Genomic DNA, 14,060 nt, shown 5'->3' with positions numbered 1-14,060 from the left:
AAAAGCAAATCTCCATGACAATTAGCTATCTCTACATATTTTATTTCTAGCCCTTCCATAAGGGAGCCATGACCATGTGCTCCTTTAATTGTATTGTGTTTTGCTTATATGACTCTTAAATTATTTTTAAAATGAAAATCACAAACCAGAAAAGCAACATCAGTAATTCCCAGAAAGAGACACCATCCTCATTTAGTCTCATTTTCCTATAAATTCCTTTGCTTCTCAGATATTCTAAAGTTGCATCAATAACAGCACATATGGCTCTAAGTTGAACTCAAAGATATGGGTAGATGTGGACTTTGAGGTCTGTCCAGAGAATTGCCAGTTTCAGAGTCCATTCGACTGACATTTCAGTGCAGGAAAGAACTTTTGTTCATCAGTGCTAAGTTCATAGGGCCACAGATTTAAAACTAGAAGGTTCAGAGATATCAGTTAATTCAAGTCCCTCATTTTACAGAGATCTGCTACCTTTTCTAAGTCTTATGTGATCTACCAAATGAATATTAAACATGCCCCCCTTTTAAGCTTAAAACACCTGTAAAGAAGAGAAAGGAAAAGAAAAGAAAAAAAGGGAAATTTGCACTGAAAATATGCTGGAATGAAGGATACTTAAAAATATGTTGGTAAACATATAGGGCAGTGTATTTAAATAATTTCCACTTCAAGTGCTTAGCTTTATTCCCAGCTTCAGTTCTCCTTAAATAGAAAAGTAGACGAAAGGTTTGGTATTATTTTTTTCCTAATGGAAGCAAATCTTTTATCTCATTTTTATTTCTGTTCCCACATCACCCTGGCAAGCGGGAGAGGGCCTTGCATCTGGATGCCAGTTATCTGTCTGGTTTCTGAGCCTGTTGGAGAATCGCTCTTCCAGTTGGGTGGGAATGTATTTTCATTCTAGTTAAATGTCGATGGTGTTTTGTGAATAGTCCAGCAGGTGGTAGTCTAGGAGAGGAACAGCTCCCGTCTTTGCACGTCCTGCTCACCTATTCACACACCCATGTGCAAAGATGCCTCTTATCACCACTGGGCACAGGAATGGGACTTCCATATTTCTCTTCCATTATTATTCTTAATACATTTCCACAATGTCACAGGGAAGGGACCAACACAGAATCTCTGTAGATAGTCAATATTTTGAAACTTTTTCTTATTTCTAGAAATCCCACTGGTTTTATACCTGTTTGCTCTGATTTCCATTACGTGGCTTTGGGGAGGACTACACATGGCTTATAGACACCTCTGGATGCTGGTCCTCTTCGTCATTTTTAACAGCCTGCAGGTAAGACTCAATCTTTGTCCTGTTCGGGAAAATATATTCATCCATGACTAGATAATGAACTTGAGACTTGATAGTTTCATTGAAATATGTCAAGTGGCAGATGCAGGTGAGTTTGTGCTAGCATGATGTCATACAGGAGACCCACTAGGAGGAAAATCTTAAATATTTGAAATGTATATTGAAACCCAAACTGTTCTTTACATGGGGAAATATATTGCATTTTGGTACCCTCCCCTCAAAACTGCAATAGAAATTTTTACCATTTTTATAGGATCTTTTTCACTTCAGTCTAGCTCACAATATAGGACGTGATTTTATGTTTATAGAAGTTAGTGAGGACAAATAGCATAGATCCTGTGCATGTACTCATATATCAGGACTGAAAATTCTGCCTTTAATACCCAAGAACATAAATATGTTGAAGAATGAAAAATGCCCATGGTGTTAAAGGTGGTCTGTTTCAAAGCCTGACAGTGTGAATGCCATGAAATTCTGCTGGGCCAATGTGGAAAATGATTGACATCCTTCACTTTCTGAAACGCTGCAACTCAGGGACTTAAATTGGTCTCATGACTGTGCTTGGAAAATATAACTAGGAATTATATAACCATAGCAGGAACTAAAGCTATCCTTTTTTGTTACTCTTACTAAATGGGAAATAAATTGTGCACTGAAATGAACAAATGGAACAAATGAAGACATTTCTCTTAGATTAATAAAGTGGAAAAATCTGTTCTAGGTTGTAATTCCTTGAACGATCGCATCTTTGGAAGAGTCTGATGTTGCACAATATAGTTATCACACTGGTACATAAAACACCACAGTACCCATTTAGGGTCACAGTATGACTCGAGCCCAGGCTTGAGACTGATTGTCAAGGGAAGAACCGAGATCATAGATTTAGAACTGGAAGGATAATTAGAGATTAATTTGTCTAATATTCTTATATTATTAATGAATCTCTTGAGGCCCAGAAAGGTGGCTTATCCAGTGTCACACAAACAGTAAGTGTCAGATCCAAGATTGAAAACCCAGCCCTAAGATTCCAAACCCCCTGTTCTTCCCACTGGTCCAGACCAGTTCTCAATTGTGTTGTTCATTCTGTTGGCTTATATAAAGTAACCCAAAAATAGTATAACATGAAATTGGGAAAAGGAAAGATTTCAGACAGGTGAACAAGTTTAGAAAAAAGTAAAATTGGTTTCTGACCAAACATCCTTGAAGATCAAATATGTCAATATTAATTATATATGTAGATCAGACATACCAGTATTTATTGGTTATCTCTGTGTAGAGCTCTGTACTAGAGTGTGCAAAGAGAGAAAGGAGAACATATTTCTGGGTGGGAAGCCTTGAGTTCTAATTCTGACTGGTCTCTAATTACCTGTTTGACATTGAATAAATCACTGCACCTCTCAGGGTCTTCTGGAAAATGTGAGATTTAGACTAGATGACCTCTAATTTGTCTTTCAGCTCTAAATAATTTATGTGACATTAAAATAGAAAACAAACTCTCTCCTTTGGAGACCTTATAATTAAAATATCTAGAAATTTGACCACTTTAGCCAAAATCCAGGACACCAGTGAACATATAATAAGCACATGTATACAAGTTAAAATACGTTGCAAACCGTGTATGTAAATGTTGTATTCATAAAAATTAATAGCACAAACAAGGTTGAGTAAGATTCATTAAGCGTCTTCAGGCATAGTAAACCTTGCACTTAATATAATCAATAAATGTTCATATATTTTACCTCAATATAATCTCAACATTAAACCCTTTCAGAGTGCTCAGTGATTAAGAATGCAACCTAAAAAGCAACACTTTTTTAAAAAATTCTCATTTTGATAAAAAAGAAATAACTGAGAAATTATTTGATTTGCATATGGAACAAGAAAGTTATTTCCTAAACATGCTAGTAAGTGAAATACTTTTTTAACAAATTGATCAGTAGGAAGTAACTTAATGGTAGTAGTGCTTCTCAAAGAGTAGAAATTATTTTCCTGGATTCTTCACCAATTCTTATGGCATCATTGTGTATGCCATTTAATCTACCCTTGTCTCAGTCTCCCCTACAACCTGAGTATATTTTTCGCAACACAGAGCCCCTATGAGGAACTCTGCTATCAGAAGGGTCTTGAGATACTTGGGCATGTGTTTTTGTAAAGATGACACATGAGGAAGGGTCATTCCCTCGAAAAATACTCAGTACCGTTATTATTAATAATCATAATCTTAGTAACTAGCATTTATGTAGTTCTTTAAGGTTTGCAAAGCATTTTGTAAAAATTACCCCATTTCATCTCCACAAAAAGCTGGAGAGGTAGGTGCTATTATGATCCCAATTGTACAGATGAGGGTAGTGGGGCATAATGAGAGGAAGTGATTTGCACAGGGTCACATAGCTAGTGTCTGGGGCAGAATTCGAATTCAGGTCTTTCCAACTCCAAGTCCAACATTTCTATCCACTGTAGCACCTAACTGCCTTCACATTCTTATTGATTACTTTCCTGTAGTAAGTTTAAACAACCTAATGAATACAGTTATGCATTTGCCTAATGGACTAGCCCAGTTAAAATTCTTTGGATTGGTAGATATATATATTATTTTAAAGCACTTCTGACTTTTGACTCGTCTACCTCATATCTCTATACACCACAATGCCCATATTCTCCTTGTTATGAACAGCAGACATTTAATAAATCTGTGATGATGGAGAAGCCTCTTATTGAGAATATAGTCTCTGTGAAAGATCTTGAGAATGACTCTTTATCGTCCTACGGTACCTGGGGTAATAGCTCACATTGATATAGGTTTTTGATACTGTTCAGTTGTTCCAATCAGGTCAAGTCAACTATGTGATACAATTTAGGGGGATTTTTTTGGGCAAAAATAATGAAGTGGTTTGCTGTTTCCTTCTTCAGCTCATTTTACAAATGAGGAAATTGAACTGAGGCAATCAGGGTTAAGTGACTTGCTCAGGGTCACACAGCTGCTAAGTATCTGAGGCCAGTTTGAATTCAGGAAGATGAGTCTTCCTGACTTCAGGCCCAGAACTCTGTTCATTGTGTCCCAAGTGGTGTATACAGTCAGAAAAAGGACAGAATGCTGTGCACGAGAGAATCTGATGAAGGCTTTGTGTAGGAAAAGTGGCTTGGACTTTAGCTTCCTCTGACTACGAGAAGAAAAAACATTAAGTAAAAGAAAAGCCAAGGACAAAGACAGAGTTCGCGTGGTATCAAGGGGACACTGAAGAGTCCAGCTTGGATTAGGCAGAAGGTTTGTGAAGAGGAGCACTCACAAATGAACAGGCTTTTAGTAGGCATTCACTAGATATTTGGTTGGAGGAAGGGAAAGGTTGGAATCCAGCTTTAAACATCCGGAGTGTTTTTTCGAATGTAACAAAATTTTATACTGAGAAGGAACCTTAAAAATCTCTTCTTTTTCAGTGATCTGTTATTCCCACTGTGTTTCTCTTTTCTGTTTTTATTTACACTGGTTTTTATTCACCTGTTTTCTGTCTCTGTTCCTCATGTTACAGATGAAGAAGCTGAAGCAGTACTAGGTCTAGGGTCTCAATAGGCTTGATCCAATATGTAATTAGAAAACTTTGATTTTTGTTTTTTTTTTAAGAGGGGCATGCCATGAGAAATATGGTGCTTTATTATATTATATTTATATTATATATTATATTTATTATATTATATTATATTAGTGTAACAATGATGTACAAGTTGGCTTAAAGTGGGGAGAAACTTAAGCAAAGGAGACCAGTTAAAAGATCATTTCAGTATCCTGGGTCTCTTGGACTAGAATGTGTGGAGTTTGTGGAGAAGAAGAAATTGTAGGGATATTTTAAAGATAGGACTTACTTGATGATCATTTGGATATAAGTACAAGCAATTTTACCATGTGCAACCTGTCAAATATAAGCAATTTTACCATGTGCAAGCCCTCATCATTTCTACTTGGACTGGGGATTCCCCTTCCCCCTCTTTGACAGTCTAAGTGAGATGCTGTCAGAGGCCCAAGAAACTTGCACTAATGAGAAGGAAAAGAGGGGTGTGGTGGGAATCACCCACTCCCTTTAAAGTCTACTGAGTAGGCATTTAGTCATCAATCCTCTGGCACAATGCCCCTTTCCATCTTCACAGTGACTAAGGGACCAATAGGGAATTTCTACATCATCGCGAAGCATGAGTTTTTCAAAACTAAGGCAGAGAATGTCCTCTTCCCTTGGAGTGCATGGTCATGGATGCACCCATGTTATACATATCAATTGGGAACATATCATTTTCATTCTTGCCTCTGTGTCTTCCCTCAGCTTCTCTTCACATGGGGTATGCCTTTCTCTCCTATCCCCATCAAAATTCAGAATCCTGCCCATGATTCCACTCGCTCCAAGTAGTATCCCCCTATAACTCTGGTGTTTATCGATCCCCCTTTCTTCTGAACAGTTAGAGGTTTTATCATTTGATAACATGTTGTCTTACACTGCTGTTTGTTTGTTGTTCTCTCTGATGTACTGGATGCCCCTCGGGCAAGGATCATCTTATACACATCTATCATCACCACCACCTCCCCTCAGTATTGTGCTGCCATTCCCAGGTAGCTCCCTATACATCACCATCTGCCTTCTGTATTCTTTGTTTATAAAAATGTCCTCTACCTGAGTCCGACTCTGTTGCTTTATTGTGAGATTAAAGTGACCCTGTATTCTCAAAGGCTGTGCCAGTAGAGTTCAAACTCTGACAGGTCTTACAATATTAGCTGAGTTTTGAGTATGGCCCTTGAAAAGACTAAGTCTGTTTTCCCAAGACCAGTCTAATTAATCATGGAGAAGAATCTCATCAGTAGGCTGGCCATCTGGTGATGGAACTTTTCTGGCAATGACAACCCATGAAACAAATAAACCAAAATGGCCTTCAATTCTAAGTAGCCCCTTTCTGCTTCTGCAGTGATAGTAGAGAAAGAAGAAAGGGATCTGAGTGTACTAAGAATTGCACACTTTATAGACTGCCTACGAATGACTTTTATTCTAAATACGAGGTGCTTGTCCTTTAACTAATAAGGCCTATTGTTGGAAGAGTTAAATCATCTTGATATTCTGATTATAAATAAAATCAGAAGAAAGAAGTTTTAGCTAAATGGAAGGATGGTTCACAGGTGCTCCTTGGAGAGAAACAAGGCAGAAGTTGTCAGAGTGGCTTTTATCATACACCCCAAAGCTACAAGAAATACTGTCTCATGGAATAGTTGGTCATTACATATTTTAGTGCTAAGGATAAGCATTTGCAAAAAGACAACCAAAAACTTTCAATTTATGCACTGACTTCATTTACTGCATCTTAAATGGTAGAGAAGTTCTATGAAGAACGTGATAGACATGTCAAATCCACATATATTGGATATTTTATGGCTTCACTACAACAGTGGGAAAGTATAGGGAGGAATGTATGAAGAAGTATACAGATTGGACAAAAGCAATGTGAGAGGATAGACTCTAGATTATCTAGAAGCTTCACATCTCTATATCATAAACATTTTCTTCTAAAAAGAATTAGTATGTCTCAAGCATGGTAAGTATCAAATAACATCACAAAGAATGTAATAACTAATAGCAGAGAGGAAAAGAATCATTATGGACATGGGAGTTATCTCTGAATGGCTTTGTGTGCATAATCATACTGTCAACTCATCAGAGCTGTGATCATAATTTACAATAAAAAAAGTTATGAGAAAAAGATATGGTATATAATTTAAAAGATTTAACCTTGAATTACTTAAGCAACCTATTAAAAATAAAAAATGGGAGACAGACAATAGAAATTACCTTAACATCCATAAGTTAAACCAGTATAAATTAATTCCAATTGCAAGGAGCGTAAAAGACCTCAGAAAGCACCTTAGCAAACATTTCACATACTTGCCAAATGGACAGAGATGATTGCCATAGGCAGCACCAATTCAGAATGTAAACTACTCTGTAAAATCTTTTGAAGAGGATAATAGACAATTATGAACAGTATCATCTCATAAAGCTGAGAAAAACAATGGAGAATAAAACCAGTCTAAAGAAATCATGACATGATAGCCAGATAAGCAAAGTCATCACAAGGATATTCAAGGAGAAAAGCTGAAGAGGACTATGAAAGGGGAAAGGGAATGGAAAAGATTTGCAAAAACTGCGATGACAGACTTCTTTTCTCTAAAGGATGATTGAACTGCTATCCTTAGACTCTAACATCAGAAGACTTGAGGTCCTTTCAAAGGAAATAGAAATGGTACTAAAGAGAACAAAGATGGAAAAAGTAAATGTATTAGATGAAGTATAAACAAAGGAGCCCTATACTGAAGATGACAGTCACTGGACTGAGCTACAAAAATTCTAAAGGAAAAGGAAGATACCAATGGCATGGGAAAAATTTCATAACTTCCCAGAAGAAGTGACCATAAGAATATCAACAACTGTAAAACTATATGTCTGTTCTCCCAACTATACACAATTTTTAAGGTTTAACTATGTTTGAATTGAGGCCATCTTCACGAAGGGCTCTAGTAGGGAACAATGAGGCTTTTGCAAAAATCATGCAACAATGGGCCACATCTTTACTATCTCACAATTGACTGAAAAATGTAAAAAATACAAAATCTGCTTATGAGATGTGCTTATTTTTTGTTGAATACTAAAAAGCATCTGACTTAACTAGAACAAAATAGTGCTTTACAGGCTCTTTTATGACAAGTTATCTTCCATCCATACATCAGGATCCTTCAGGATTCCTTGGAAGATGTAGCAACAGAAATAACCCTATTCAATAACCTTCCTGTAATAAACATAGAAGATGCATGAAACAGAGATGTATTTCTGCCAAAATCATTAGCACTGAATGGAGGAGATTTACCTAAAAGTTAAAGAAAAGATATTCTGTGGATGATGAGGACCTCCCATTTGTGGAAGATATTGTGTTGATTTTATCAAGCCCAAGACACTGTAGAGGCTCCTATTATAGATGTCTAATCATTCAAATTGATTTGGCTGATCTAGGGGTATGCTGGAAAATGTTTTACAGTTGGCTCTCCAGGGAGAAAATATTCACGATACACTTTTAAATTTAATCTGAGTAATTAACATTTCCTCCATCACATTCTTAAGTCTAAACAATAAAAAACCCAATAAATCAAGCTATTATTTGTAACATTTGCCCATTCTAAGATACAAATGCTTATGCTGAAAATGCAACAGTTAATTTCCATGAACCAGTTCAAACTCGCTTCAGCACAACCCATGAGCCTATCTGTCCATACATGAAAGATGAAGCCAATGAAAAGTGTCTATTTTTCAAATTGCCACATTTCAGCCTGCATCTGAATTGATCCCTGTAGAACTTGTCCAACAGTATGCAGAACTGGAACATAGATGGACAATGAACTAGGCATAGAGTTGAATAGGAGAAGAGCAGTTTGGGTTGCTGTTGAAAATTTTCAGGGTTCTTTTACTGATTTGGAGTTTCTCTCAAAGTTACTACAAAGACCCATTTTCTCAATATGATTTTACTGGTGTTTCTGCCTAGTAGCAGGACCAGAAAAACACTGCTTCTAAAAAGTTTAAGATGAACAATACATAGAATACAGTGGAAAGGCAAATGGCAGGTGATAGCAGGACACAATACACAACTGAGGAAGCACAGAAATGAATAAAAGATAATATTAAGAAATTATATGGTAGGAAGAGAAGATGGTCTAGTGTTGACAAGCCCAAGTAGTCTACTCACCCTCAGAATACTGGGGAGAAAGTGAGAAAGGTCTCTAGTAGTTTGAGGGGATCCCTTGTGATTAATTTGTAGAAGGATACAGATGAGATTCACATAAGATGGGTAGGCATGGACAGTCTGTATCATTAGAATACAGGAAACTCTGAAATCATTGAGAACACAGATCCACTTGATTATTTAAAACAATCAGCAACAGTTGTCATTACCCGCCATTTATTAAGCATTCATGGTACATATGAAATCATTACAGTCACAATCTGGATTGATGATATAGCACTATATAGAAAAGATCTATTGCTCTCTTGGAGCACAGATTCACACAAGTAGAGATTATTTCAGTCATTGTGTTTATACCCACAATGCTTAGCCCAGTGCCTGACACAGAAGGCAATTAAAACATCATCTGCTGTTTGATGGATTGATTTTTCATGTTTTTATATTCAATAATTTACATAAATCTATATCCTGGCAAGTAAGAATAAATGAACTTTGACTTAAGAGAAATGACTTAATGCAAAGTAACATCAAATAACTGAAAACTAAAATTGAGATGTGCTGATCACGCACTAGATCCCAGTTTCCTAAACCTACAGTCAGCAGACTGTCTGTGCAACCTGTGGGAAGAAGGAAGTTTTCTGGGGATTTCTGAGGTAGAAGGGAGGAGGAAAGGTCTCATGGCAGCCTTGACCTTCCTTCCTCATGTCCTACCTCTCAGTAGGAGACTGGAGCAGCTGCTATTCTGATGTCCCTATCATTTTCTCACATAATGAACAGCAGCTCTCAGCTTGCTGCAGCGTAGCTTTGAAAGACACAGACCCTGATCCCATGGCTGGTAGCCACACGTATGCTGCCTGCTGGCTGTGTCTCAGCAATCTCTGCTGGTTGTTTAAATTGCATCTACGTAATGATTCAAGCAGGCAGTTGGGAAGAGAGAAGCAGAAACATCTGCATGGTGTTTATTGTGCTATGCATCATGCCTTCTAGGAGAGAATCAAGTGAATTAGAACTTGAGTTTCTGATGTTTTCAACAGTATGAAAATTGTGATACTTTGGGGCAAAGGTGATGTAAACTATAAACTGGTGGTGCTTTATTTTTGCTAACAGTACCTTTGCCAAATACAGTTACAAACAGCTTAATTTATGTGCCATTTGTGAACCTTAGAAGTAGAGCTGCAAACTCTACTTTTCAGAAAGATTGCAAGTAGCTTATATGAACTCATTAGCATCAAAAGGACTTTCTCCAGTCCTATCAGTCTTTTCAAACAAACTGTCATTCAAAGGGTACTATATTTATGTGCATGTGGATGTATATACATGTATATATAGTCTCAAAAAAAAAAAAAGGAAAGGAACCACCATAGAACTTTGCAAGCCCTACTAGGTCTGTGTGGAGATGCTTGTAGAGACATAATTGAGTTCTGACTTCTCCGCATCATTGCCTATGAATAAGGTGATAGATTTTGTAACTGTAAATAATTCTGGAAAAGTACATTTATGGATGGAACATCTGTCTTTTGCGTGATGGCCAGAATGTGTTTTGTGTCCGAATTACTATAGAGCTTGAATAACTGTTTTTTGGGGCTGCCATAGAAGAGATTCCTACATTGGATGGAGATTAGACTGCATGAATTCTAAGGTCCTTTTCAAATCTTAGATTCAGCTTTTCTAGTCCTTAGACTGCATAGTGTAAATTATGTTACCTAATTGTTGTCTAAAATTCTTGGAACTTCTCAAGGCATACAAATAATTTTGTAGAATAACCAAAAGTATATGGTTGACTGAAGAATAGCCATATTTTTTGACAGTGCCCAAAGCTCTTTGTTGGTGTCGCTTCTCTTTTCTTTCTGCTGTCTTTTGCTTTTTCGTGAGTTCATCAGTTTCCATAGGTTCAGTTTTCACCTCTTTGCAGATGATTCCCAGATTTACATATCCAGTCCTAGTTTCTCTCCTTATCTCCAGTCCCACATCATCAGCTGCATATTGTACATTTCAAACTGGATTTCCAGTGGGTATCTCAAACACGTGTCCAAAACAGAGCTTATTATCTTCCCCCACTCCAACCCCAAATTCCCTTATTACCATAGAAGACACTACCATCCTCTTAACTGTAATCCTACTAGAATCATAGATTTAAAGTTAGAAGGTACCTTAGGAATCATCCAATTCGACCACCTCATTTCACAAATGAGGAAATTGAGGTGAAGAAAGATGATTTAATCTCCCCAAGATTACCCAGGATTTGAATAGCAGAAATCAGATTCTAACAGAGGTATTTGGATTTTGAGTCTAGCACTCTTTACAGTATGCAAGCAGGCAACAAATATTTGGCACTTTTTCTTTTCCAGTCACTATGATAAGGATCAGAGACACAAATACAAGCAAAAAACCAAGACAGTCCCTCAAGGAACTTGTATTCTAATGGGGGAGAAACACATAAAAGGGAGCTTAAACATGGAGGACTGGAGGGATAGGGAGAAAGCACCCCAGTGGGGACATGGTGGTGAGGTTCAGAGATTTGGAAGCACAGCCAGATGGTGAATGATGTATAGATTGGGCCCTTCTTTATTAATAGAGACCCTAGAAGGAACTCACCAATGGGAGAAGGGAATGAATTTGACAGAAGAATGTTCCAACATGAGAAGACCTCAAGTACTGAGGAAAGTTAAGGGTAAGACAGCAGCTTAGTCATGTAGAAAGTAAGAAAAATAGGGCAGTGGAGCCAAGATGGTGGAGTAACAGCATGGACTTTCTAGAGCACACTCCCCAAGCCCAGCCAAATACCTGTAAAAAAAATGGCTCTAAACATATTCTGGAGCTGCAGAACCCACAAAATGACAAAGTGAAGCAAATCTGCAGCCCAAGACAATCAGGAAGGTCACCAGGAAGTGTCTATTGCATGTTGAGAGCAGAAAACAGTCCAGCATGGGCCTTGCTGGCACAGACAGGACCTGAGCAGGTCTTGAGGGGACTGAATCTCTTGCACCTGTGGCAGTTTCCAGACTTCATGACCCCAAAACACTGAGGACAAATTGGAAGGTCAGTGGAAAAAGCCTGTGGGATCATTGTGGGAGAGGGGAGTGGTCTGGCCCCAGCTCCAGGGCGGCAGACAGGGGAGGGGGCGTAGGAGGTCTCTGCAGTCACAGCAGCAGCACGGGAAGCAGCAGTGACTGGTTCTGGAGCTGCAGGCCCACAGATTGTAGGAGGATCAAGTGGCTGACAGTACACCCCACACCACCACTGGAAGCAGAGAACTACCTTGACAACGAGCTCAAAAGTCAAATAAATAACTGGGGAAATGAGCAAAAACAGGAAAAAAAAATCAGACTATAGAATCTTACTTTGGTGACAAGGAAGACCAAAGCATGCAAACAGAGGACAACCAAGTCAGAGCTCCTCCACCCAAAGCTTCCAAGAAAAACATGGATTGGTCTCAGGCCATGGAAGAGCTCAAAAAGATTCTGAAAATCAAGTAAGAGAAGTAGAGCAAAAACTGGGAAGAGAAATGAGAGCGATGCAAGAAAACCATGAAAAGCCAGTCAACAGCTTGCTAAAGGAGACTCAAAAAATGCTGAAGAAATTAACACTTTAAAAAAATAGACAAATGGCAAAAGAGATCCAAAAAAGCCAATGAAGAGAAGAATGCCCTAAAAAGCACAATTGGCCAGATGGAAAAGGAGATCCAAAAGCTCACAATTCCTTAAAGATCAGAGTGGAGCAGATGGAAGCTAATGACTTTATGAAAAATCAAGAAATTATAAAACAAAACCAAAGGAATGAAAAAATATGAGACAATGTGAAATATCTCATTGGAAAAACAGCTGACCTGGAAAATAGATCTTAAGGCTTAAGGAGGGAATAACATGCACACTCAGTTTGGTATGAAAATTATCTTACACTACAGGAATGTAGGGTAGAAAGGGACAAGTGTGGTGTGGGGTGGGGGGATGATGGAAGGGAGGGCAAATGGGAGGAGGGGGTAATTAGAAGTAAACACTCTTGGGGAGGGACAAGGTCAAAAGAGAGAATAGAATAAATGGGGGGCAACATAGGATGGAGGAAAATATAGTTAGTCTTTCACAACATGACTATTATGGAGGTCTTTTGCATAACTCCACATGTACAACCTATATTGAATTGCTTGCCTTCTCAGTGGGGATGGGTGGGGAATGAAGAAAGGAGAAAAGTTGGAACTCAGAGTTTTAAAAATGAATGTTAAAAATTGTTTTTACATGCAACTGGAAAAAAAGAAATACAGGTACTGGGGTATAGAAATATGTCTTGCCCTACAAGAAAGTAGAGGAGATGGTGATACAGGAAAGGAGGGGTGTGATAGAAGAGAGGGCAGATTGGGGGAAGGTGTAATCAGAATGCATGGTGTCTTGGGGTGGGGGAGGGGAAAGATGGGGAGAAAATTTGGAGCTCAAAATCTTGTGCAAATGAATGTTGAAAACTCAAAATAAATAGATTTTTAAATAGAAATTTTTTTTTAAAAAAGAAAGTAACAAGAATAACTAGGAGTGAAATGAAGCATGGTTAATCTGGGTGCATCCACAAAATGGAGGACTCCAGGACTCACCAACTGACAAAAGGAGCCATTGTGGCAAAGGGATGTTTTAGGGTGAAAAGACCACAGGCAGTGAGGGAAGTATACCATCCTTCTCCAGTGAATGAATTAAAATTCTGATTATCCTTCTGTGGTTGTGAGTAATAATGTGTTGAATACTTTTTTTTGTTTAGAGTTTTAGTCACTTTCTGGTATTTTAATAGCTTGTAGGCATAGCGTAAGGCTTTAGTCAATCAACCAGTTTGCTGAAATTTCTTTCCTTTTTTTTGGACTTTCTTTTTTTACTTTAAAAAATTTATTATTTACTTTAAGCATTATTTTCTTTTTACATTTTGAGTTCCAAATTCTCTCCCTCCCTCCCACACTCTCCTCCATCCACTGGGAAAGCGAGCAATATTGATAGCAATTATACATATGAAATCATGCAAAATAGAT

At 37.9% G+C, this 14,060-nt stretch overlaps 1 protein-coding gene across 2 annotated transcripts in view; it reads left to right on the top strand.

Moving 5' to 3' along the window:
- ADGRV1 (adhesion G protein-coupled receptor V1) overlaps nt 1–14,060 on the top strand; it is a 751,592-nt gene that overhangs the window by 612,164 nt on the left and 125,368 nt on the right. For both annotated transcript variants that reach the window (XM_072606175.1, XM_072606174.1), the window contains one exon: nt 1,161–1,282. In XM_072606175.1, coding sequence (XP_072462276.1) covers nt 1,161–1,282 — 122 coding nt within the window. The remainder of the gene's footprint in view (nt 1–1,160; nt 1,283–14,060) is intronic.

This window comes from Notamacropus eugenii, chromosome 4 (assembly GCF_028372415.1).
Source record: "Notamacropus eugenii isolate mMacEug1 chromosome 4, mMacEug1.pri_v2, whole genome shotgun sequence".
Lineage (NCBI taxonomy): Eukaryota > Metazoa > Chordata > Mammalia > Diprotodontia > Macropodidae > Notamacropus > Notamacropus eugenii.
This window is presented reverse-complemented; position numbering and strand designations above follow the sequence as displayed.